This window comes from Ischnura elegans, chromosome 11 (genome assembly GCF_921293095.1).
Source record: "Ischnura elegans chromosome 11, ioIscEleg1.1, whole genome shotgun sequence".
Lineage (NCBI taxonomy): Eukaryota > Metazoa > Arthropoda > Insecta > Odonata > Coenagrionidae > Ischnura > Ischnura elegans.
This window is the reverse complement of record NC_060256.1, coordinates 46,782,045-46,805,331: the sequence shown is the minus strand read 5'-3', so window position 1 is coordinate 46,805,331 and position 23,287 is coordinate 46,782,045. Positions and strand designations below refer to the sequence as shown.

Genomic DNA, 23,287 nt, shown 5'->3' with positions numbered 1-23,287 from the left:
TATTTCCAGCGAAGTAAAATTTCAAAAGCTGATATTTTCACGTCATTTTATGACCGTCTTGTATTCTTACCTACACACGGTTGTTTACTTTGCATTTTAGTCGAATTTTAATGGTATACGTTCACTGAAGGTGGGTGAAATAGTTCACTTCTCTCGCGTAAACTTGAAACTGTATCAATCAACTTGAAGATGTACCAATCAACTAAGTACTATTTCGAAAAACCTTCTCTTACCATCTCTTCGTAGGATGAGTAAGATTTGATGCTTTCCGCCGTATTATGTGCGTGAATTTCTCTCGCGATTCCCACCGGGTTAAAAATTCCTTTCCTACCGACGTTTCGAGATTCGACTATGTTCATTATTTCAGGGCCGCTGAATATCGATTCGAGTAAATTTGTCTTCTTATCGTGAAGTTGTTTTTTTTGCATTGTCACATTGTTATAATAATTTGGGGCATCCAACTAAAATGATTTTCGTTTAATGCTTAATGTAAGTTCCTTTATAGCAGATATTTGTGTTTAAAAAAAGGATATTATATTCCTTTGTATTACATTTTTGGGAAATTAAGTTCTAATACAAACGAATTGTAGATACAGAGCATAGTTTTACAAAAATGTTATGTAATGAAATAGATTATACAAGTCGAGCAGGACTTACTTCAAATTTTATCTGAGATCGTTGAAATCACTCTTAGCCGTGAGGGTCAATATTACTTCATTGCCAGCGCCACCTGTTTCGAGTTAACCATGAGAAGTTGCATTAAACGTAAGTTACGGGTTCTGAAGCACATACGTTAATTTCAAGTTAGGTGAAGTACTTAAACTAATTTAAGTTGAGCCATTAGTTTTAAATCTTCATCTCCACGTAAAATTGTAAATTAACTTTAATTAAGGGTTTTAAGGTGAATTTCACGCTATTGTTTCGGAATCAGCCTGGTGGCTGTAGATTATGTTTATTGAATAAATAACAGAGAAATGGAATCTATCTCGGGATTATAACCGTTAAGTTCCATTCCGATTAGATTACTGGAAGCAAAACAGGCGAATGGAAGCGAAGGCAAACCATCATTTAGGCAAAGATCAGTGTTGGCTTAAGAACAGTCAACTCGCGAGGAAATAGAAGGTTTGGATGGATGGAGTTCTTAGCGGGAAGGGGGTAATGAACGCAATAGGGTGGTTTCCTATTATTTTTTTATTGCCTACATCGAAAAATTATTACTCCTGGAGTGCGTATTTCACGCTTTTAGATTTTTAAATGACGATATCTATTTTTCGCGATTAAACGACAATGAAAATTCAAGCGCGCGAAAACGCGACGGCTAAGTATGAATGCTATGGGAAAACCCCGTGTTACGTCGCTCTGGTTCCCGCTGCCGCCAGTGAGGTGACCTTGGGGCGAGGCTTTGAGCACTGTTACGATGCAGGCTGCTACCAGGTAGCAGAGTACCCTGCTAGCTCGTTGCGCTTGGCTTAAATAAGGATTATTAATACCTTATCAAACGAAGAAAACTTTCCGACCTTGGGCAGTTTTGATAGGCGATTATTAAGAGATGTTTCCCCGAGCTCTGTGCCTCATGCATGCATTGGTAATCTCAGACGATGGAAAACTCCTGACTACTCGTATAGCATCTAGGTCCCTGTGACGTCAGGTGGAGTGGTATCGCATGGGCGCCAATGTGGCCTTTTTCAAATGAGGATAAAATTGACCCTTGCCATTCGTCTAAACCGGTATTTCTAAAACCAAATAATTTGTATATTATGAATACACTAATTGTGGGTAACGAATCGCAATCAATGCCTGTCGTTTTCTTTGATGAAGGAAACTACCCTATAATTCTTATATTGTAGAATCTTGAAATAAGGACGGAGAGGAAGTACATTAATGAAGGGGAGGCTGCCAGAATGTATTAAGTACTCCATGGAAACCTACCTCAATCTAGTATAATACTCTCATGATAACACGGTGCACGGTAATCCTACTCGTATGCGGCATTGCCAGATTATCGAAAACGCCGCATTCTTGGAGACATGCAGGGTACAAATACCATACACAAAAATATTTTAAGGTATAATTTTGCTATTACGTACGTATAGTCAGGGGCGTAGCCAGGTATTTCGTTCGGGGGGGAGTCTAAAACCAGGGGTGGAATTTAAAAAAAACAGGGTGGTAAGTAGAGGGTTTTAAACTAATTGAACACTTTTCATGTTCGAAAAAAAACTTCATTTTCCAAAGAAATCTTTTAATTCATGATATCTCAATATTTTATTTTCTTTTATGAAGCGAAGTAATTGTGCTAACATATTTCGAGTGGGGTCCGAACCCCTCCCCCCTCGCTGCGTCACCGCATTTAGTGACGCCAACTTTCCTTGCTGGTAATGTTACTAGTCAAGGAGGATAACTTAATAATAACCATTACGGTCGATAAAGGTAAAATAAACCCTGGATACTACTGTGAATCTTCAAAAAACACTTCAATGCATAATGATAAAACAAATACTTACTATGCATTGGAAAATATTTTATTTAAAACTGACTCAAATATTTTAGCCGAAGGGAGTTCGCCAGCCCTGCTACACTGGATTAGTGGACGTGTCGGATTACGGCAAGGCCAGCTTAGAGAGATTGCTCTGAAATAATAATCAAGGCTCATCGCGGCTATTGATCATTCTCTCGCCTTCGATAAGTTCCCAGACCAACGTGACGGATTTTTTTGTTGAGACGGACAAGAACACACGTTAGCCTGGAGAGAGGAGAGCCCACCCTCGAAGTGACTCGATAATAGGCCGACATTCTGCTGCGCGGAGGAGGCCGGCTGCGACCTTGAAATTGACCATCCACCCAGACGACCCAGACATACTCGCTCCAGTGTCACGCGGGGAGGCAGGACGAACAAAAAATAAGCCTCGCCATCTCTCACGTCTCTACTCTTCAATCTCAGCCATACGCTCCCTGCCGCCCTCGCCACAAAAACAGTTCGCCGCCTGTCGAGGGAATAACTATCATTCTTCACTCAGCTCTGCACGTAGAAAGTACAAGTGCTTCAGGAAATACTCGGCATGGTATGCGAATTACAGTGCGTTTATTTTCTTTTATTGTCAATTCTGCTAATAAGAATGAAGCGATCCTTATTTTTGACTTGCTACGCTGAAATATTGCTGTGGTTTTGTGAGAACCCAAGTTCCCAGCTTTGCAGCTGCCACTGAGAATATCAGTAAAAGTTGGTTTCGAAATAACTTCAGTTATGGCGACGTCATGACGTAGTTTCCAATTCAATTAGGTGGGAGTGTGAATTTGGGATGCAATTTTGGGAACTATGTTTATCTGAGGGTGATGGGGTAAAGGGGAGACTGGTTTAATGATGATCACCTGAGGGAAAATGAGTATAAAGCTTCACTTTGTTTATTTTGGAAGGCAGTCGTGTGGAATCGCTTACATATAGTATATTTTACCTATTGCAGACCTCAATTGAGCACAAATTAACCTTAGCTATTGATATAATTAAAAATATTGCAAAATCAGCTTCAACCGGTATTACCCCAACCCTGGGGTAATGGCAGTGGGTAATGTCATGTTCTACGAAGAGTGCGATTCATAGACGGCACTTAAGGCTAAAGTATACTTTAGATGGGCTAAAGTCTGCTTTCTCCCTTTCATAAACGCCACTTTAGAAGAAAAATGGGCGAATCGTCACTTTACCGTAAAGTGCCCAAGTGCTCACTTTAGTTGGGTTGGGTTGCTCACTTTAGGGCTAAAGTGTGCTTTACTGATGAAAAAATATGGCCGCGCCGGCTGTTGTTGAAGTTGAAATGTGAAGATGTTTTGGGTTTAGGAAATTAATAGGAATTAATTTTTTTGTGAGAACACAGCAACAGATAGATGTCATGTCGTTTGGCCAGGCTACGGCTAGTTTCAATGCGTTGCATCGTATTTTAAACGTTTTCTTTCCATGATTTCATAATGTACTCTTTCCACATGCCTCCATGTCACGTTTAACATTTTCCTGTTTCCATTATTCTGAAACAATCTGTTATTCTGTTTCGTTTTTCGACTACGTATTTGAATGTTTACAACGACGATATAGGATCTCATCATGAAGGGCAGCAATATTTTCTCGAAGATGTAGCATTCAGGGACGCCGACTTACAAAAAATATTGGGGGGGGGCCCAAACCGGGATCTTGCCCCGGGAAATTTTATAAGTAGTGAATTTTAAGATTTTTTAAGCATTCTAGAAGAGTCACATGATCAACATAAGAACCCTGATAACTCGAATCCCGATATCTGGACACTCCGGGGAAAATCAACAAGCCTGACACATTTTTTCCTCACTCCTATAATGAATTTTTGAGGGGGCTCGGGTCCCCTCAGGCCCCATGGAGTCGACGCCACTGGTAGCATTGTGTTGAATTTGCTTTACACAGCATCACAGACTTCATTGAATGTTTTTACTACAAAAGGAGACTTGGTGTAAGGTATTCACATATTTTGAGGCATCATTTGGAGTAAACAGAGAACTTTATTGATATAAACCCATTCTCACATTTAACTTGTATTTTAATGCGTGGCCATGAATTTTTAAGTTTTGATGGCATAGGTATTCTTTGGTGACCATTCCTCTGGCATATAGCACCGTAAGTCAACATTCAAAAATTAAAATATTGCTATGCATTAAAGAATTCAAAACACACCCATACCACCTCCAAACATGCATCCACCTGAGAATACATCTCAATATTTTATTTTCTTTTATGAAGCGAAGTAATTGTGCTAACATATTTCGAGTGGGGTCCGAACCCCTCCCCCCTCGCTGCGTCACCGCATTTAGTGACGCCAACTTTCCTTGCTGGTAATGTTACGAGTCAAGGAGGATAACTTAATAATAACCATTACGGTCGATAAAGGTAAAATAAACCCTGGATACTACTGTGAATCTTCAAAAAACACTTCAATGCATAATGATAAAACAAATACTTACCCCAATGGGGTGTTTGCATAAAAATTTTTTGCGCTTAAATATTTCTTCATCGTATAGAGGAAAGGAAGTAGATGAAGAAAACATAGATTTTAATGCAGTAAAATGGAGAAATATATTATTAAATGAATAATAAAATCGCTAAAATGCCAAGGAAATCAGCGGGAGAAGATACGGTTGGTGACGTCACTTGCCCGTAGTTACCCGTATGAGGCCTCATTGCGACTGGGAAAATTGTCGAAAACGTGGCATTAGAGGTAAATTTTGATAACGGAAATACAAATATCTACCAAAAGTAGATGTATTTATGGTGGCGGAGTATTTGAAGGGAAATGACTGCTTCAGCATTCCGGAAGTTAGAGGAACGAAGGCACTTCGGTAAGTTACCTGATGATTTCATCGCCATAGTACAATGAAAGGTATGGGAAGCTGCCTTTTTATAGTCACCCTATCAGGCCAATAGATCAGTTCCTTCAATGTGTGTGCCACGATTGGCACAGTTCTGTTAAAATTTTTACATGCATGGCCACATGATATGCAAAATTGATCCGCGAGCCTTTCAAAAGAATCATTTACCTTGATTTTCATGAGAGTATATACAATGTCTCTCTGGCCAAGTTTAGTGTATTTCATTATCAAAGACATTGCATGAGGAAACCACTCATCCGGCACGCCAATATACATTTTGGATTTCCTATTTACATAAGAGAGAATTGCATCAGGGTCCTGAAATTCATGAGCAGACTCATCACTCTCAGATGAGCATGGCTCATCTTCACTCCCACTGCCATTTTCCACACCCTCAGTTGTTGTGACAGACTCCAATTCCTCTTCATCCACAGCCCCACCTATTCTCTTCAGTGGACATGTCGACACATCTCTCTGTAACCTGATGGGTGATGTGGCAATGTTAAGTACTTCCTTTTTTGTCATATTGCAATTAATACCCTTACTCCTGTGAGAAACAGAAGTTTGGACACTAGCATCACTAAATGTCTTAGTAAGAGTCAATGGCTCATAGTTGGATGCAGCATTGATGAGCTTCAGAGCAGCCTCATGAGCTTCAGAGCAGTCTAGTTCTATGTCCACTTACTCCTCATCCAAATCATGACTGGTTATATGGGGAGGGATATGTTTATCAACCTAAAAGAAAAGCATATATTTTATGAGTTGTATAATTCAGGCAATAATTTGCAAGTAACTGACATACATTTAACGATACCCTTATCTCCATAGTACCAAGTTGATTTTTTTTAATTTGAGTACCTGAGCACCACCAAACTCTTCACTTCAAATTTTGAATAATCACTTGAGCTTATATGAAAATATTCAAACTCCTACTGGGCATATAAGTAGAGAATTAAATATATGATTAACAACATTTTATTTCACTTTCAAGCTTATTATTTTGCCCATTTTATTTCAGATATGATGGGGTTAGAATCCAAGTGTAGCCAATAGTTAGAAGCCAAGAGTATGGATGCCACATTTTAATTAGAAATATTAACTACTCTGTTGTTATTAGGCTTCAATATTGCACAGGGGCGGATCCAGGATTTTGTTCTGGGGGGGGGGGGGCACAAGGATACCTCGTCATATAATGGGACCGTATTAAAAATCTAGCACATTTTTAAGGGTCTGGGGGGGCACGTGCCCCCGTGCCCCCCCCACCCCCTGGATCCGCCTATGATGTGGCAGCATTTCATATATCAGTCAGTCTATACCTGTAGAACAAATTAATGTCTCTGTAACTGTTTCTATTTAGTGATTATCATTTATTTTATTCATTAATTAAAATATTAATTTATTTACAGGGGAAAAATAAACAATGCAGTCTACACTTAAAGTAGGTACCTATAAAAAGTTCCCATTATAAGACTGTAATATTCATCAATTCACATTGAGGCTACAAATACCTTTAGAACCAGCCTAGGGAGGGCTGCATATGTATAACTTACACTCAGTGCGTCTTCTATTAATCTCTGCTGAGTCCTCATCATGGGTAATTTTCGGGTGGTTGACGCTAATGCTCTCTGCCGATCTTCCTGGCAGCCAAATACGTGGGGAAAAGCACATTTTTTTCAATAGCTTATGCCCTCCTACCATTTTGCACCTCATGAAATTTTCCATGTCGTCCTCCATTTATGAACAAAAGCATTAGGTATATATTTTTAACTGTACATACCAAAATCATAGCTCAAACTGTTTACTTCTAATCTACTAGATGCTTCTTCCAAGGTTTTCTTCGTCAACAATTTACATCCTTTGAATTGCAGTTTTTTGGAAGCATCTATTTTCCATTTCATTACGTTGGTTATTTTGTACGATTAATGGATTCATTCAGCAGATGTTAAAGGCTCTTCATCATGAATAATTTACGTGTCATATACATACATTAGCATCTATTCAATAAGCGTCAGTAATAAATATTAAAATACCTTAAAATGGTCCTCGCAGACATAAAGGGTTGATTTCAGAGAGACATTGAAGTCCCTTCTTGCAGCTCTAAACCATTTCTTCCTCCGTTTCTTTTCCTTCGGAACAGCGAAAAACACTTTGCAAGGGTTCCTGCTGCTTGTATTTGTACACTCTGGTACAAAACACCATTTATATGCTGACATTGACCACAGTTTATCTCTGACTTTCGTTCAAGAGAGCGCGTAACCAATAACTACAGCATACCCGTACGGCAAGTACTCGAAGTTACGGGCACGTGATGTCACAGGCGGCCATGTTCATTTTTCTTGTTTTCGCGGACGTTCAAACCGGGTAATTTTTTACGCAGCCAGAAATGGCCAAAATTACCCTAAATTTAAGTTTAAATAGCATTTCTGTATCGAGGATGAAGTGAAGTTTCCGCATATATCGCTAAAAAAATCCATGCAAACACCCCATTGAAAATACTTATCTTTAAGAGCAACACAGAGAACATCATATTAGAGCCCCACTATATTTCCAGGTCCGACAGAAGCGATAAATTAAGAGAGATATTTTGCCGAACGGATACGTATGGTAATAGGGTAGTTTCCTTCATCAAAGAAAACGAAAGGCATTGATTGCGATTCGTTACCCACCATTAGTGTATTCATAATATGCAAATTATTTGGTTTTAGAAATACCGGTTCAGACGAATGGCAAGGGTCAATTTTATCATCATTTGAAAAAGGCCAGATTGGCGCCCATGCGATGCCACTCCACGTGGCGTCACAGGGACCTAGTTTCTACACGAGAGTATAGGAGTTTTACATCGTCTGAGTTTACCAATGCATGCATGAGGCACAGAGCTCAGGGAAACATATCTTAATAATCACGTATTGAAACTGGCTAAAGTCAGAAAGTTTTCTTCGTTCGATAAGGTATTAATAATCCTTATTTAAGCCAAGCGCTACCTGCTAGCATCCTGCGTCGTATCAGCGCTCAGAGCCTCCCCCCAAGGTCACCTCACTTGCGGCAGCGGGAATCAGAACGACGTCACAAGGGGTTTTCCCAGCATTCATACTTAGCCGTCGCGTTTTCGCGCGATTGAAAATTTTCACCTATCATTCAATCGCGGAAAATAGATATCGTCATTTAAAAATCTAAAAGCGTGAAATACGTACTACAGGAGTAATAATCTTTCGATTCAGGCAATAAAAAAATGATAGAAAAACACCCTATTCGTTTTTTACCGAATAATAAAGGACTTCAATAAGTACTAGTCGTAATTTTGTTCAAGCATTTGCTTTTTATGCGTGGACGGCCGGTGTCCCAACACTCCATGCCACACGCCTCTTTTAGGCGGCTTGCTGGGTAGTACGTAGATGTAGAACAAACAGGAAATGAAACCAGGGAATGGGAAACAACCGATTTTTTATTATTCATTCTCCATTTCCTCCATCACCTCATCCAAGTAATGCACGAGATCCCTCTTGAACTTGTTCTTTTCCCTCATCGACCTCTTACTTTTCAGGATCGTCTTTATTTTCTGTCCAACGTATTCCACGTACGCACTGTCCTCAGTTTTTCGCGGTTGAGCCACTATCTCCATCGTCGGCGAAGATGACTCCCTGGCCCGCTTGTTGTTGGGCTTGGGAACTGCACTACCGTGTGGAGAGTTGTAGGAGGAGTACGAATTGGATGGGTAAGGCTTGGCGTTGGGGATTAGGGGCGGCGAAGGGTTGCCGGCCTGGTCCGCGATCTGCAGGAAGGCTGACACGGGGATGCTGACGGGAGAGGCCGAGACTTGGCAGTTGCTGCTGCCGTCGTCGGAGAGGAACGTGTCCATGTCGCTGTCCTCCTTCACGCCTTTGTACGACTGATCGCCTCCTTGCTGGCACGAATTGGTGGGGCCCGCGATTGCCGTGTTCCTCGAGCCGATCCGCCTGGAGAAAAAGCGACAGAAAATTAGAGCGTGCAGTGAATTGGTGGTATGGTATGGTATGGTATATGGAGGAAGCGACCGACAGCTTAAGTCATCTGCGCCATGAGAGAAGGGTATGGAAGGAAGGGTGGAGAGAAACCCGGCGTCCGCATTAGCCTATCCTTAAAGCTTTAAGTGCCGGATGCTAATTTTAAACCCCTACGTAGAAATCCAGCAGTTTTTAATAAATTCGTAATTTTTTTAAATTATTAGCATCAGAAATATATTTATATCGACGTGTATTTCAATAAATGGACTCTTCTTTACGAATGAGTTGAATAACATTTATTGATAATTTTTAAATATATATTTTTAAAATGAAAACCTACTGTTTTTGAAACATAAAAAAGTTGCAACAAATGATGTACCGCCATAAAATGCGTAAAATTTATTATTACACTCAATTTGTACTATTTAAACTATGGAAATCACACAAAAGCAGTGTCATAAGCACATCATCCAAAATCCTGGATGGCAATTGGGTCACTACGCGCTCAACGAACGGTTCTTTCCTCCAAAGAATTTTCACACAAAGTGAGCTAAGATAAGGGTGTCGGTAGCTACAGAGGACTTTTCGTCCTCAAAACATTGAAAGAAGTCTTTTTCCATCGAGCAGTTGTTTTTTGAAATAACAGAACCACTAAGCAGTAAACTGGGAAAGTACCATGGGCGAAATATTACAGCTTCACGCAAACAAAGTCAATAAAATATAGATAGACGTAATATTACGTCCACGGTAATCCTCAGAAGGATAAGCGGGACGTAATATTACGGCCATGGCACGCAAAGTGATAACGAAAAGCGCTAAGGGGACCACGGGTTAACGACGGACGGAGTGTTGCGCTTGAAATTCCCACCACACAACATTCAAGCAGGGATCGGGTAGTATCTAAAAATTCTCTGCTACCGCCGGGATTTAAACCTGAGCCCACGGGGCGAGAAGACAACACTCGAACTTCCACACCAAACCGATCCCCCAGTGAATTCGTCTGTTCACTCAACCCTTTACGCAACCCATACTACTTAGTCAGTGTTCAACATTTCCATACTAAAGGTATTCCAACGACTCGTCATGAAAGTTTTGAATTGCGGAAATTGACACTATTTTTTGATTTATCTTTGAATCATTACACCAAAGGTTTTTATTGACAGAGGAAGACGGGTATCATTATCAGATCCATTCAGACCCTAGGACGTCATAAAACTTACGTGAGAAAAAATTAAATGATACTTAGACATAAATGTGCACAGATTTTTTTTCGGACAGATGTCTAAATCCGATATCATTATTATATACGCTCCATTCTCACAGTGTTATTCTTGAGCTTGTGAAAATGTTTGATATTCCCACATGCCACTAATTTGACAAATGCTAATAAAAATAATCGCCGCTTATGCTATTAAAATACGGAAAAATATTTCTGTTATGCAATGAGGAAATTAACTCCTACACCCGCAAACATTTTAAATGGCTTATGTAGTCATAATCTACAATTACTAAAGAATGACGTGCAGAGTACTGGGTGTTTCGGGGGGCTATGACGAAAACCACTAGCGACGGGAGAAGCAAGAAAGAAATTATCAGCAGAATAGCCCAAGCAAAGAGAGCATTCCATCAAAAGAAAGACCTGCTTACAGCGGGAAACTTAAATATGGAAGTAAGGAAACAATTTATCAAAACCTACATTCGAAGTATGCTCCTACATGGAAAAGAGACATGAAGAATGACAGCAGCGGAGAAAGCAAGGATAGAGGCCTTCGAGATGTGGCACTTCAGAAGAAAATTGAGGATCAAATGGATCGACTGAGTTAGCAATGAGGAAGTCCTAAAAAGAGTAGGAGAGAAGAGAAGCCTCATGAAAACCTTAATAGGAAGACGGAACTACCTTATAGGCCAATTCTTGAGACATGATGGGCTGATGAAGACAATCGTCGAGGGACAAGTAGAAGGCAAGAACGAAAAAGAAAGACCTAGAGAAAAATATAAGGAACAGGCAAAGAAAGATGTGACAATGAAGAAATACGTACATGTGAAACGATTAGCTGATAGGAGAATAGAGTAGAGAGCTACGTCAAACCAATCCTAGGATTGTTGACCAGTGATGATGATGATGACGAAAACATACAGGACTTGGCAGTAAGCCAACATCCCGATAAATTGATGTTATGTATTTAAAATTTTCTGTGGAGAGCATTCTAACGCATGTCCATAGGGTGTGTCAGGTTTTTAAAAGGGGGTCCCGCCTATAGACGAGATACGACAAAAAGTCATAGAATCGACCCCCTCGACAATCGTCCGACACCCTAGGATAAATTGTCGAAACACTAAACTTTCTATCTACTACAGTGCTCTCAACTGCCTCTATGCCTATACTTTTTGGGGGCATTTGACGGTAAAAAAATCGATGGGAATGATTCTTTTGAACAACGCGGAGAAGCTTGTATATGGTACCAAAGTAATTGTAGCTATTGTTTGTCCACACCTTGTAACAATCAGAAAGCCTGGAAGCCAGGAACTGTTTGGTATTTAAAGGACTTAATTTAAGTAGGTTAGATATCACCGAAAAAACGATCCTGACAGAACAAACGACAGACAAAATTTTTTTAAGAATTGGCAGAGTGACTAGAAAAGGGCAGGTCTTTTCCGGGTCAGCGAGCGAAAGCGAGTAAAAATCTTAAAATTGAAATGTATGCATTTGTGTTTTTAATACTAATACTGGCTTTCGATGTTCCTTTGAAACCTACCTTAAATGATAAGTAGCCAACGATGACATATGCTTTTTCTTAAGCTATCCTTGTCATCATTTTTTAAATTCCGTGCTTTTTTCATGGATATAGGTAAAAGAAAAAAAATCCCCCTGGATCGGGAATCGAATCGCGTACCTTTGGATTTCAGGGCCACAGCGAATACCACTACGCAAGCCAGGTTCCTTAACTCCCATTGCAGCTTTACTATCCTAAAAATTAGCGCCATCAACCTCGGTAAATTGCGACGAACTTGGCTTACAGCTTAGTGGTCTGGGCAGTAGCCCACAAAAGGCAAAGGTACGTGGTTCAATTCCCAGTTCAGGGGGATTTTTCACATAACAATTAATTGAGTTCTTGTCTTTCCCTCAACTCTTTTTTTAATGCTGATTCAGTGCTTTGGAGTATAAGAATTTTAAACACAGGACGGCACAGGAATTTGAGTCTCTAAGAATTTTAAACTCATATTTTTTCGGTATATTAATGCACCTTTATCAGGGTTTTACTATGTGCTTAGTGGCCTCTTGGATTATTGTTTAGAAATGAAAAAAATCAGAAATGGAAAATGTAATTGATCATCACGATCACGAGACCGGTTAGAAAAAAGGCATTTCCGATGATTGATTAAATGGTCGAGGTAGAGCTCGCCTAATACTAAGCCATTGGTGAGTGAATGTCACGCAGTCACACTATGGTGACGGTACATTTCCCTGCGCCATTTCGCTAGGTGTTGTTGGAAGTTTGAATTCTTTGCCAAGAGCTAACGAACGCTTTGGGAATCTGATAATTATCATAACCCTTCAGCTACGAGAAACGTAACGTACGTACGAATGTAGAGTATGGATGATTGACAACCCTCTCTCCTTACCAAAACTAGACCCTCCCTCACTCGTTATCGGTCGCATTCCATTCCATCTAGCCTGCTCGGGGGCGGTCTGGTGTGATTGGGGGCCCTCGGCTGAGTCTCATGATGGGGCCTCCACGACCGAAGGATATGGGGGCCCTCACAGGGAAAATTGTAGTAAATTGCATATCCGGAAATAGATTTTGACGATATTTTGGCTCTTAAAAATTAGACAAAAGTTAATAAAAAATAGCGATTTCGTAAGAAAACATACTATGAAAAGGAAGAATTTCACAGCTTATAAAATTTAATAATTTTTTATAGTTCTATTATCTATTTAGGGAATTTGTTCCTAGAAACTGCACTGAAATCTAAAAATAAACTACAAAATAATCTATTTGATTAACTCTTTCCAAAAAAGCATCAGGTTATCTTTTATCCTATGACACATTTATTTGAATTATTTTTTAAACAATCTGTTTACACTGAGTATGTTGTAAATAAAGCAGCTAATGAAAACGCATAATTGTAACAACACTTTGGTTCAAGTAATCTTGAGTCTTTTTTTAGTACGTCTTTCATATTCGCTTCACGATAGACGAGTTCGTTGTGGGCCCTCGGCGATTGTCGACCAGCCGACCACGCAAGAACACCCCTGAACCTGCCCTTCAACTATCTTCTCTCATCACTGTGCAGGATGGAGACGAAAAGTTAAATGGATGGAAGAGTTTTTGACAATATAGGTTGATATCAAACGATTTTCTTGGTGCTTGGTAACAGATGAACCAAAATAATTACGATAACACTTAATATTACATTGATTTTGTATACTTTATCCGGTGAAATAATTTCTCCATATTATCCGATATTCCACCAATCCCTCCCTTTAGCCTGAATCAAATTTTTTTGTCCCTCAGAATGATAGTTCCAGCGATAGGTTTCCAGGGACCAAAAGAGTGACCGCACGACCCATCGTTTTCTGAATCACACGGTCATTCCCACCATTCCGTATTTCGTAGCATATTTCATCACTTACTGTATTTACAACTATCATCCAATTAAAAGCCAAGCGTGACATTACTATCACCGTTAGCAGCCGTGTGTTCTGATTGGCTGATGGACGGTTCAGCGATATTTTCAGCGAGGGAAAAAGGGACGTGCCGAGTGATGGAAATAGGGATGGGATTATCATCCCTAAGGCCATCGCGAAAAATGATCGCGTGAAACGGTCATTTTTCCGCCATCATTGGAGCGATAGTTGGAGCTGTTCCTCGAAAGGGACGAAAAAATTATATTGCGATTCAGGCTTTAATTGGTCCTGCTCACAAGCCCTCGGTGAAAGGGTTGGGCGGGTTTTCAAGGGTCAATTACCTTCTCTGACCCTCCCGGCATAAAAAAGGCTGTGAACTTCTTGCCAAATTTTTCCTCACAGAGTGGAACACTTACGATTTCGCTAACTGAACCTAGAGGGTAAAAGACATGCGATTTTCTTTCACTCGCCAAATCCGTGAGTGGAGTTGCAGGAGGACATGATTTTTTTTCATCGTATATCTCAATAAATATATTTTCTTAGAGTATAAATAGAAAATATATAAACATGTTATTCAAAAAACATCAGTTTAGAAATCTTTTTGCATTAAAAACTTTGCCCACCACGCCTGCCAAACAAGAGGTCGCGGGTTCGAGTCTCTCCGGGTTAGGTTGCCCCTATCAACAGCGTGGTTGTTCATGCACATATAATTGTTGAATAAACCGCCATGTAAGGGGCCAATGTGTGCTGTTTCGGTGGCATAAGAATGGGAAAAAAAATATATTTTCCAAAAATACTGGGTCTATCCGGCTGAACTCTGTGCTTATGGTTTTATAAGGGTAACCCCGAAGGGGTTGGGGTAAAGTTAGAAATTTGGGGGAGCTTGGAGGAGCCGACAAAAACATTTTCAGCGACGTAAATCGCAGAAGCTCATACGAGAATGTATGAAAGCGAGAGTGAACGAGAAATATCATCGTTTAAACTCCCAAATTGCGAAAATGAAAGGACAGAAAATATAGGCCGTTTTACAAGGCGCACGTATATACTCAAGGGGGGGGTGGCGCAAAAGATATATTGAGTTGCCTTTACTTTTATCGTGTTAAAAAATAATCAAGTCGCAGGCAGAGTAAAATAAAATGTTAATTAAAGTAATTATATACATATATAAGACATTGCTATCTTATGATGTAAAAAAGTCACAATCGTGGTTCTGCAATGTTTGGCAATACGGCCGGACCCGCAAGGGAGGGGCGCGCGCCCCCCATCTGTATCCGCCACTGGTCGCGTAAAGCGGTGAATTGCTAAAACACATTCGAGAATGCGTGGATGCACGATGGAAAAATATCCCCTGTTCTAATTTCGTTCGTGCATCCGCAAAATTCCATGCCATTAAGAGAAATTAATGCACTTATAACCAGCGGAATTACGCGCTCCGTGTAAGACGGCCTAAAGAACTCGTCCAAATTTTGTAAATACATTCGTGAATGTTGTGATCCAATGAAATCGTTCAAGTAAATGAATCTCTAACTATAGAAAGGCATCACGTCCAAGTTGGACGATTTTTCTTTTTGCTTCCTTAAATTGTTGCTAGGTGCAAGACTCAACGTTTCCCACTATAATGAAACATGTTACGGAAACATATGCTATGTGTTATTAGCATGACATGTTTACTTTTAGTAGGAAACGTTTCGTCTTTCACCTAGCACCAGCTTAAATAAAAAAAGATGAACCGTCCCACTTGCAAATGAGGCCTTTCTGCTGTCAGCGATTCCAATGTGCATGGACATTATAAGCCACCCGGCTTTTCGCCGTTCCGCTGATCCATATGGCGCACAGCTCTGCGGCATGAAAATCACGGCAGCCGTCAATGGCGCGAATTCGCGGACGGCGCGGTTCGATTCGTCTGACCAGAAACTAGGATCGCCTGATAGCGGTCTAAGAAGTTAATGTATCTCGTAACCAGCCTAAAGGTCACCCCACACGGCCACAGCGGGAACCAGAATGACGTAACACGGAGTTTTCCCTGCATTTATACTTAGCCGTCGCGTTTTCGCGCGCTTGAAAATTTTCACTTTTCATTTAATCGCGAAAAATAGATATCGTCATTAAAAAGTCTAGAAGCGTGAAATGCGTACTCCAGGAGTAATAATCTTTCGATTTAGGCAATAAAAAATAATAGGAAACCACCCTACTGTAAGTCCTTGGGCCAGAAAAATTAAAGATTAGAATTAATAAGATTAGAAAAAATAAAAATTCAATTATTCGGAATACGTAAACAGGATATAATTCAGGTACTAATAAGGAATATAGTATTTAGTCTTGTTAAGTGAGTGTCTAATTATACTTATTTTTTAATGTTTATTTTTGGGGCCTGAAAAATTAAAGTATCCAGAATAAAGTAGGAAGCAATGCCAGAAAAAATCGGGAGGAAGATAATTACGTGAAGGTTCACTCAACCCCAAACATTTCAGGGAGGGTTCTGGCCCTCACCACACGATCACTACGGCCTTGACTATCAGAAAGCTTAACTCATAAATAGCTACGAGGGAACACAATTTAATAAATAAATAAATACACACCAATTTAGTATTTAGTTAATTTAGGCATAGATTCATGGCACTCAGCGCTTTTCGGCTGGAACGGCATTATTTTAACGAAATATAATTCGGCGCTGCGAGGTGAGAAAGTTTATGATGAAGACAACATTTTTCTTAAATCAAGTCCGACTCAAGACAGTTTTTTCTGCGAATAGTTGAAGGAAAAGTGACATGATTTGTTTCATTAGTGATTACCGTAAATAAAAATGTTTAAAAATCGTACGTTAAAAAAAATGGCATTGTTTTTTTTTATATTTGGTAAAACAGGATTCCACATTGTTTTTATTCCGATTCCGATATTATTCCGATTATTAAACTTTTATTAAAAGTTTTTAACAATCGGAGATTTTGGAGAGGCTGACATTTGAAAATTATGAGCCCATTTAATACGTAAGCATGCGTTCCGGTTTCGTAAAATTGTAGAAATTAATCACTGATAGTATGTGTATCAAGTAAGCTATCAAGTTCGCCTGAGGCAATTTTATGTGTACGTCCGTGCCTATGAACATTGGCGTACGCAACAATTTTGCTCGGAGAAATAACAGGGAGTTTTGTTTGCCAAAACCAGGGAAGTCCGGGGGAAAATATAAAAAAAAGGAACTTTATAGAGGATTTTAAGCTAATTTTACCACTTCTAATGGCAAAGAAAACTTCATTTTTCAAAGAAACCTGTAAATTCATGATTTTTCAATAATGCGTTCTTATATGCCAATTTAATTTTTTTGTTATTCAAACAAAAGGACAGACCTTTTTTAAACAACGGTATAATAATTTATTATTTGTAGACTTTCCCCTACTCAATGCTTAATTAATTTTTTCACACGTCTTAACATTACCCGGGGGTGTCCGGACCTCATGGATCCCCCTTCGCTTCGCCACTGCCTATGAATTGTAAGGTAAACAAACGCTACTGACCTCCTCGTATGCAGGTGCTCGTCCAAGAAAGTCATTTCCTTGTAGTGAACCCATTCAGGGAGGCCATCTGATTCTTGCCCCGCTTCTCGCTTCTTCCTTTCCCTTACGTATCTCTCCCTCAAAGATTTCCATCGTGTCTGAGCATCCTCCGCTGCGGATTTAAAAGAAAATATTGTGAGTGCAATATCGACGTTCACATTTCGATGCGGAGAGACGCTGGAAAATAAGCGACGTTGCCGATAATACCACTCTACTCCATCCACACAATGGAGGCCAATGAATGGTTGCATAGCAAACACAAGCACTTAAAGAATTACTGAGTGTACTCACGTGACAATCCCACTGCTTTTCCTATACTTTCCCATGTTTCCTGCCTCTTGGTTACGTCTTTGAAATCCGCGGACCTCTTGTCGTACAGCCAGAAGTAGTTCCTCACCGACTGTATTATGTAGGAGTTTCTGTCTTGCTTCGCCATTGTGTTGAGTTTTTGTGGGGAGAAACCGTGGTCTATGTTAAGGAACAAATTTACTTCGCAAATTTCACAGGACCCACAAAAATCTTACCGGAGGCCAGCGAGAAACAACTGCCTCTTCCGAAGCGGTCTGGGTCACTCATACGTCCACGCTAATTTAATACACAAACGAGTTCCACGTTAATTTTTTTCTTCAAGGGCACTCAAGAGTTGAAACCTCGACGCCATCTGTGATCTGTGACGAAAAAGCATTCGAATATTACGCTAAGTTCACGCACGCGCTAAGTTGGCGCTGCTAAAATCTATGTTTCATATGTATAACATGCACAGAAGAAAACAACAATTACAGTTAACGAACGAATCTTCCTCACCAAAATAGTGTACTTGAACGTGATTCTGAATGAAAAACTTTCAATATTGCAGAAACATTGCCTTATTCAGACTATAGACAGGATTTCGCTCGTAAATTATACCAAATGCATGTAGAAAATAAGTTGTTATACACGTAAAATATTTTCTAGCGTGTAAGGCGAAAACAGTGCGTCAATTCTGCCCAAGATCACTTTTGTCAGCGCCCTTGAAATCAATATGGTGATTCCTAGTCCTTGCGCACGCGCCAACTTCTCTATTTCGCTTCCTTCTCATTTCGGACTTCACATTATTAACAGCTCTCCGGTTCAAAAACGGCCGTCTATCTCCAATGATTAGATTTCACCTTTGCTTTTTTGCAATCTTATCCGTCAAGTCTTCGCAATGCGAGGTTTAACTGGACGGACATCATCAATTCTGAACTACCCGCTAAACCCGGATTTAAATGCTATGTTTGCTAAGTTAAATACGGAAGTGAAAGTGCTCATTAAGATAAAGACGATACAAGTAATTGCAGATGTAATGAATTAACTTAAAGCACATTGTGATGCATGTTGGTATTGAAATAGTTATTTTGGCGGAAAATTTGCACGAAGCGTCGAAAGGTCTTGAGCGCAGATTTGCATGGGAATTAAAATAAATAGTATACATAAAATTGAATCGAAATATTAACGGCGTCCTATATATTTATATTATTTAGGTGAACTCAACTTCTTGGTTTCTCTGGACATAAATCTTTATTTCATTGGGCAAGGTACAGCACACATATAAATGCACTTAACGGGAGACAAATGATATATTTTTGAAAAAATTTCAATTTAGGGCCGCTTTTAGTTACTTTACCTTGCTGTGTTTGTAAATTTCCCTCTGAAGTACAGAAAACGGCTATAACTTTTGTCTAAATAATGGAAAAAGTGATCGTACAAACTCGAGGTGATCACCTTCGCTTCCGGTTACAAAAATTACCCTGTTTTTGCTAAGCAGTATTCAGCTTATAATCAGGTATTAATTTGTTAATATAATATTACTGAGTTATTTTGAGTTAGCTTCTACACAAATCGCCGTGAGTTCTGTCAATAGGGAATAAAATTCCTTCAGCCGTCTCGTTCTACGGTTAGAGTTGCCCCTAAAAATTCAGGATTTAGGCAATATTTGGGATAACGTTATGAAGTATGCCGTATTCTGTGTGCCAGCTGTTTTGGATTGGTGTGGCCTGTTTATATTAGAGAAGATACAAAAGAGAATTTTTCGTTATTGGTATTATTGTGTTACTCGAAGTTTATATGGAATCAATGGTTTGTTTGCTTATAGTTGTATACGAAATCTTTCGGATGGATGCATCACAAATTGGTAATTATTACGATGTTGGTTCCGTTGTGGCAAAGATAAGTTTATATTATAGTTGGAATCATAATACCCTTGTTGGTAAACAGTTACTGACACATGTGCTCTTTTCCAATAAGCATGGAAAGGATGAGTGACTATTTTTGTCGCTCGAATTATCTTCGTGTATCTTCAACTCAATGTGTACTGATTAACATGTTTGTGAAGTTGAGAATAATTTCATGAGTTTCGAAGATAATGAAAAAATACTAATTTTGCGAAAAATTTCGTAGTGATGTCACTTGTTGCTGTACGGCGTGATGAATTTAATCACGTTCTTGAGGTATTAAGCTTTGAGTCAAAGTTTGAGTTATATTCTTATCAGTGGCGGTTATAAATTTGAAATCTAGCACATAAGTTCCAATTGCTGTTTTTGGTGTTTTCTTAATTGTTGATGTATCTTTTTCGGGCGTCGCTGTTTTGATTTAGTTGTGTGTTCCATCAAATTTAGAACACATTGCTATTTAACACATTTTTTAAATGTTTAGATAGCAATTTTTTTGCTTGTAAATTTTCGTTGAATTGTTGCTAACTTGTTGGGGTAACTACGGGATAATCTTTGCACTCTGAAGAAGCATATAGCATGAGAGGGAAACGTCAGTAAAGGTGATAAAATATAGGCGGAACTCAGCAAAAAAAGAACTTTATTCTATTTGAATTTTGCTGTTTGACAGTCACAACTGGCAACAAGGGTTTAGTGAGAGTTTAGGGTCGGGGTGTTTTTATATATAATAATACACTTGTGTTAGATTGGCATCAAGGTAGAAAAATATTCGTTGTAGCCTGTAATACTGTCAAAAATGTTAGGCAATTCTATTGCATTTGCCATCTCAAGTATTGCACTTAGCTCCTGTCTGTTGGAATACCATGGTGGAGGTTAGAACATAAATTAAGGAAATACTCTTTCATGGGGGAACATCATTGAAATTGATATTCCGGTAATCTAGAATAAATTTTCTGAGTTTTTCAGATTCATCACTTTAGTACCTAGGTGTAATATTTTTGGAGAGTGATGAATAGTAGTGATTGCCTTAATAGTCATTAGAATTGTTTTTTTTTGTAATTTAGTATCTAAATTTTTATAGTAAGTATCTTTTATTTTGCGAGGTAGATAGTGGAATGCAATCTAGATTTTGTTGAGGGCAAAAGGGGTGTGAAAGGTATTTGTTTATCTGTTTGCCCTAAAGCAGAATATTGAGCGAATGCTTGATATCACTGCTTTACTAAAATGAGGACTGAATTAACAAAGTTATATTCCATGATATATAAAATACCCTTTCCATCAGAAAGATGTGTGATCCATTATTAAGTGGCGTGGTAGGGATGAGAAAGCTTGGAATACAAAGCACCTTCATAATGGCTCCCAAAAATGACGAGTTAAAGTACCCTCTGGTGTCTCAAGTGAAGTGTGATTTTGAGCGTCGCCCATTACAACTCTATTTAATATTGTCTAAAAAAAGTACAGTTAATTAATTATTTTAACCTTACTTGTCTGAAGGCTAGCTCCAAAAGGCTCCAATATAATGTTCTGATACCAACCACCTTGAGTCAAATCTTATCAAATACCTTCTAATGATCCAGTGGTCAAAATAGGAAGGTATTATTAGTCGTTGGGAGTCTCAGTTGGAGTTACTAGAATCCAACTTGAAAGTTTTCTCATGTTTTACATTTATTTTTATCTCCCTTTTGTTTCACATTTAAATTTTTTTTTTACCCCTTATTATTTATTTTATTCTCAAACCACCCAATACAGCTCATATTGGCCATCTTATATCGGGGTATTCAACAAATTTAACAATTAAACGTACACGAACAACCTTGCCCTGGACAGGGGAAACCTACCCAGGTGGGACTTGAACCCATGACCTCTTGTTTGGCAGGCGAGCAAAACATTTCAGTGCTATTTTGAATTTAATTTTTATGCACATTAATGATTATTATGCTCTGTATTAATTAAACAGCGAGTATTACGGTAATACTCGCTGTTTAATTAATACAGATGACTTCAAAATGGCTAACTAGAGACTTCAAGAAAACAAATAATCTTCATCTGTGCCATAATATACTTGGTGCATATGTTGTAGTGCCAGGTGTGAAATGAATTTTTGCCAATTAAGTATGTAGAATGTGTTTCTGTAGGACCCAGTGACCATGTAAGCATGGTATTCACCAAAGAAGAGAGATAATCATAGGGTATTAGCTGCATTTAAAGAGGTGGGTTAGTTTTCTCCATGGAATCATCTATAAAATGCAAAGTAGAGTGGACAAACAAGTTCAGGGTTACAGGCAAGAATGCGTGTCTGGGCTTCATCGCCCAGACATGCATTCTCATGGGGGGTCACTTATTCCCATCTCTGAAAGACCATTTATTTTAGGGCAGAAAAACCCATCCATTTTTCAGGACTGTATGCAATATGTGTTCTGGGTTGAATGAGTTAATCCAGCCTGGTTGGTGCCTAAGTGATGTCATATTTGGAATTTATTCATGGATGTTCATATTTGTAACAGGACTAAGGGTACTGGATAGAATAACATGGCCAGTCTTGAAATTTTTCAGGTTCCACACAGCAAATTCTATTAACTTTCATTCGCTAAATGTCTTCTTTTTTGCGAACATGAGAGTTATCATGTATTAATATTTTCTGAAATGGCAGAATATGTTACTTTTATATATTTTCAATGTATTTCATTATTAAAGGCCCAATCAGTATCATAAATTATTCACCCATAAATCAGTTTAAAGGGGAGAATTCTTATTTTGAGTGGATTACAGTTCAACAAATTATCTGGAAAAAATTCATTCACTTATTTTTTTTGCAAATTATTCAATGGTGCCTGAAAATAGAAGAATAGATAAGCGGGATTATTTATGTTTCCAGAGTTGTGATATCTGTGTAGTACTGTGGGTACTCAACTGTATAATTTTAGTTTGTCAATGTTATCGGTAATGTGTTACCTTATTCATTCCAGGGTTCCAGGGATAGGAACTAATGTAGCAATTTCTATCATTAGTGCTTTTGGATTGGCTAGTTAAGGGTGAAAATGCTTTCCATTCGCAATAAACTTTGGTCATACTCCATAAGGATATACATGTCTTTGCTACAAGGAAAGAAATTTAGTCAATACTGAACTAGGCAGTGGATTGGAAAATGGAAGTTGTTGTTTGAGGTAGTGCGTTGTTGCTTTTAACCATGGGCGTAAACATTAATGATCTTTTTCACCCTTTCCATACAAAGTATATTTGAGGCTCACTAACTTTTAAGCAATTCATATGTAGCTGACATTTCAGATAGAGACCTGTTACATACTCACAAGTCCAATGCACGAACTTGAAATTATTATTAAGGGTTTTAATTCTGTTGTAGGAAGTTGTAGGAAAGTTGTTGCGATTGGTTGAACCTCTAGTAATTGCCGGCCTTGACAGCTGTGGAATAAAGCCCTTGCCTGCCATGCAAGAGGTCAAGGGTTCGAGTCCTGCCTAAGTAGATCAATCCTATCCAGGGCATGGATGTTCAAGTACATATGTTTAATTGTTAAGTTAGAAAACCCCGGGGTAAAAGGC

At 39.0% G+C, this 23,287-nt stretch overlaps 1 protein-coding gene and 1 long non-coding RNA gene across 4 annotated transcripts in view; one reads left to right on the top strand and one right to left on the bottom strand.

Moving 5' to 3' along the window:
* Positions 1-8,803: 8,803 nt before the first annotated feature.
* Positions 8,804-18,575, bottom strand: LOC124168280 (transcription factor Adf-1-like). Of its 3 annotated transcripts, none has more exons than XM_046546425.1 (5): positions 18,321-18,575; positions 18,065-18,208; positions 17,832-17,963; positions 17,502-17,652; positions 8,804-9,332 (listed from the first exon to the last, which is right to left on the bottom strand). In XM_046546425.1, the coding sequence occupies exons 2-5, from the start codon at positions 18,114-18,116 to the stop codon at positions 8,825-8,827; spliced, it is 843 nt and encodes a 280-aa protein (XP_046402381.1). In that variant the 5' UTR covers positions 18,117-18,208; positions 18,321-18,575; the 3' UTR covers positions 8,804-8,824. The 3 variants fall into 3 exon arrangements, with proteins under 3 accessions (XP_046402381.1, XP_046402380.1, XP_046402383.1); XM_046546424.1 differs by having other exon boundaries at positions 18,345-18,575; XM_046546427.1 differs by having other exon boundaries at positions 17,832-18,208; positions 18,345-18,574.
* A 965-nt stretch (positions 18,576-19,540) lies between these two features.
* LOC124167945 overlaps positions 19,541-23,287 on the top strand; it is a 98,172-nt gene continuing 94,425 nt past the window's right edge. The window contains exon 1 of the long non-coding RNA XR_006866795.1: positions 19,541-19,692. This is a non-coding gene — a long non-coding RNA (uncharacterized LOC124167945). The remainder of the gene's footprint in view (positions 19,693-23,287) is intronic.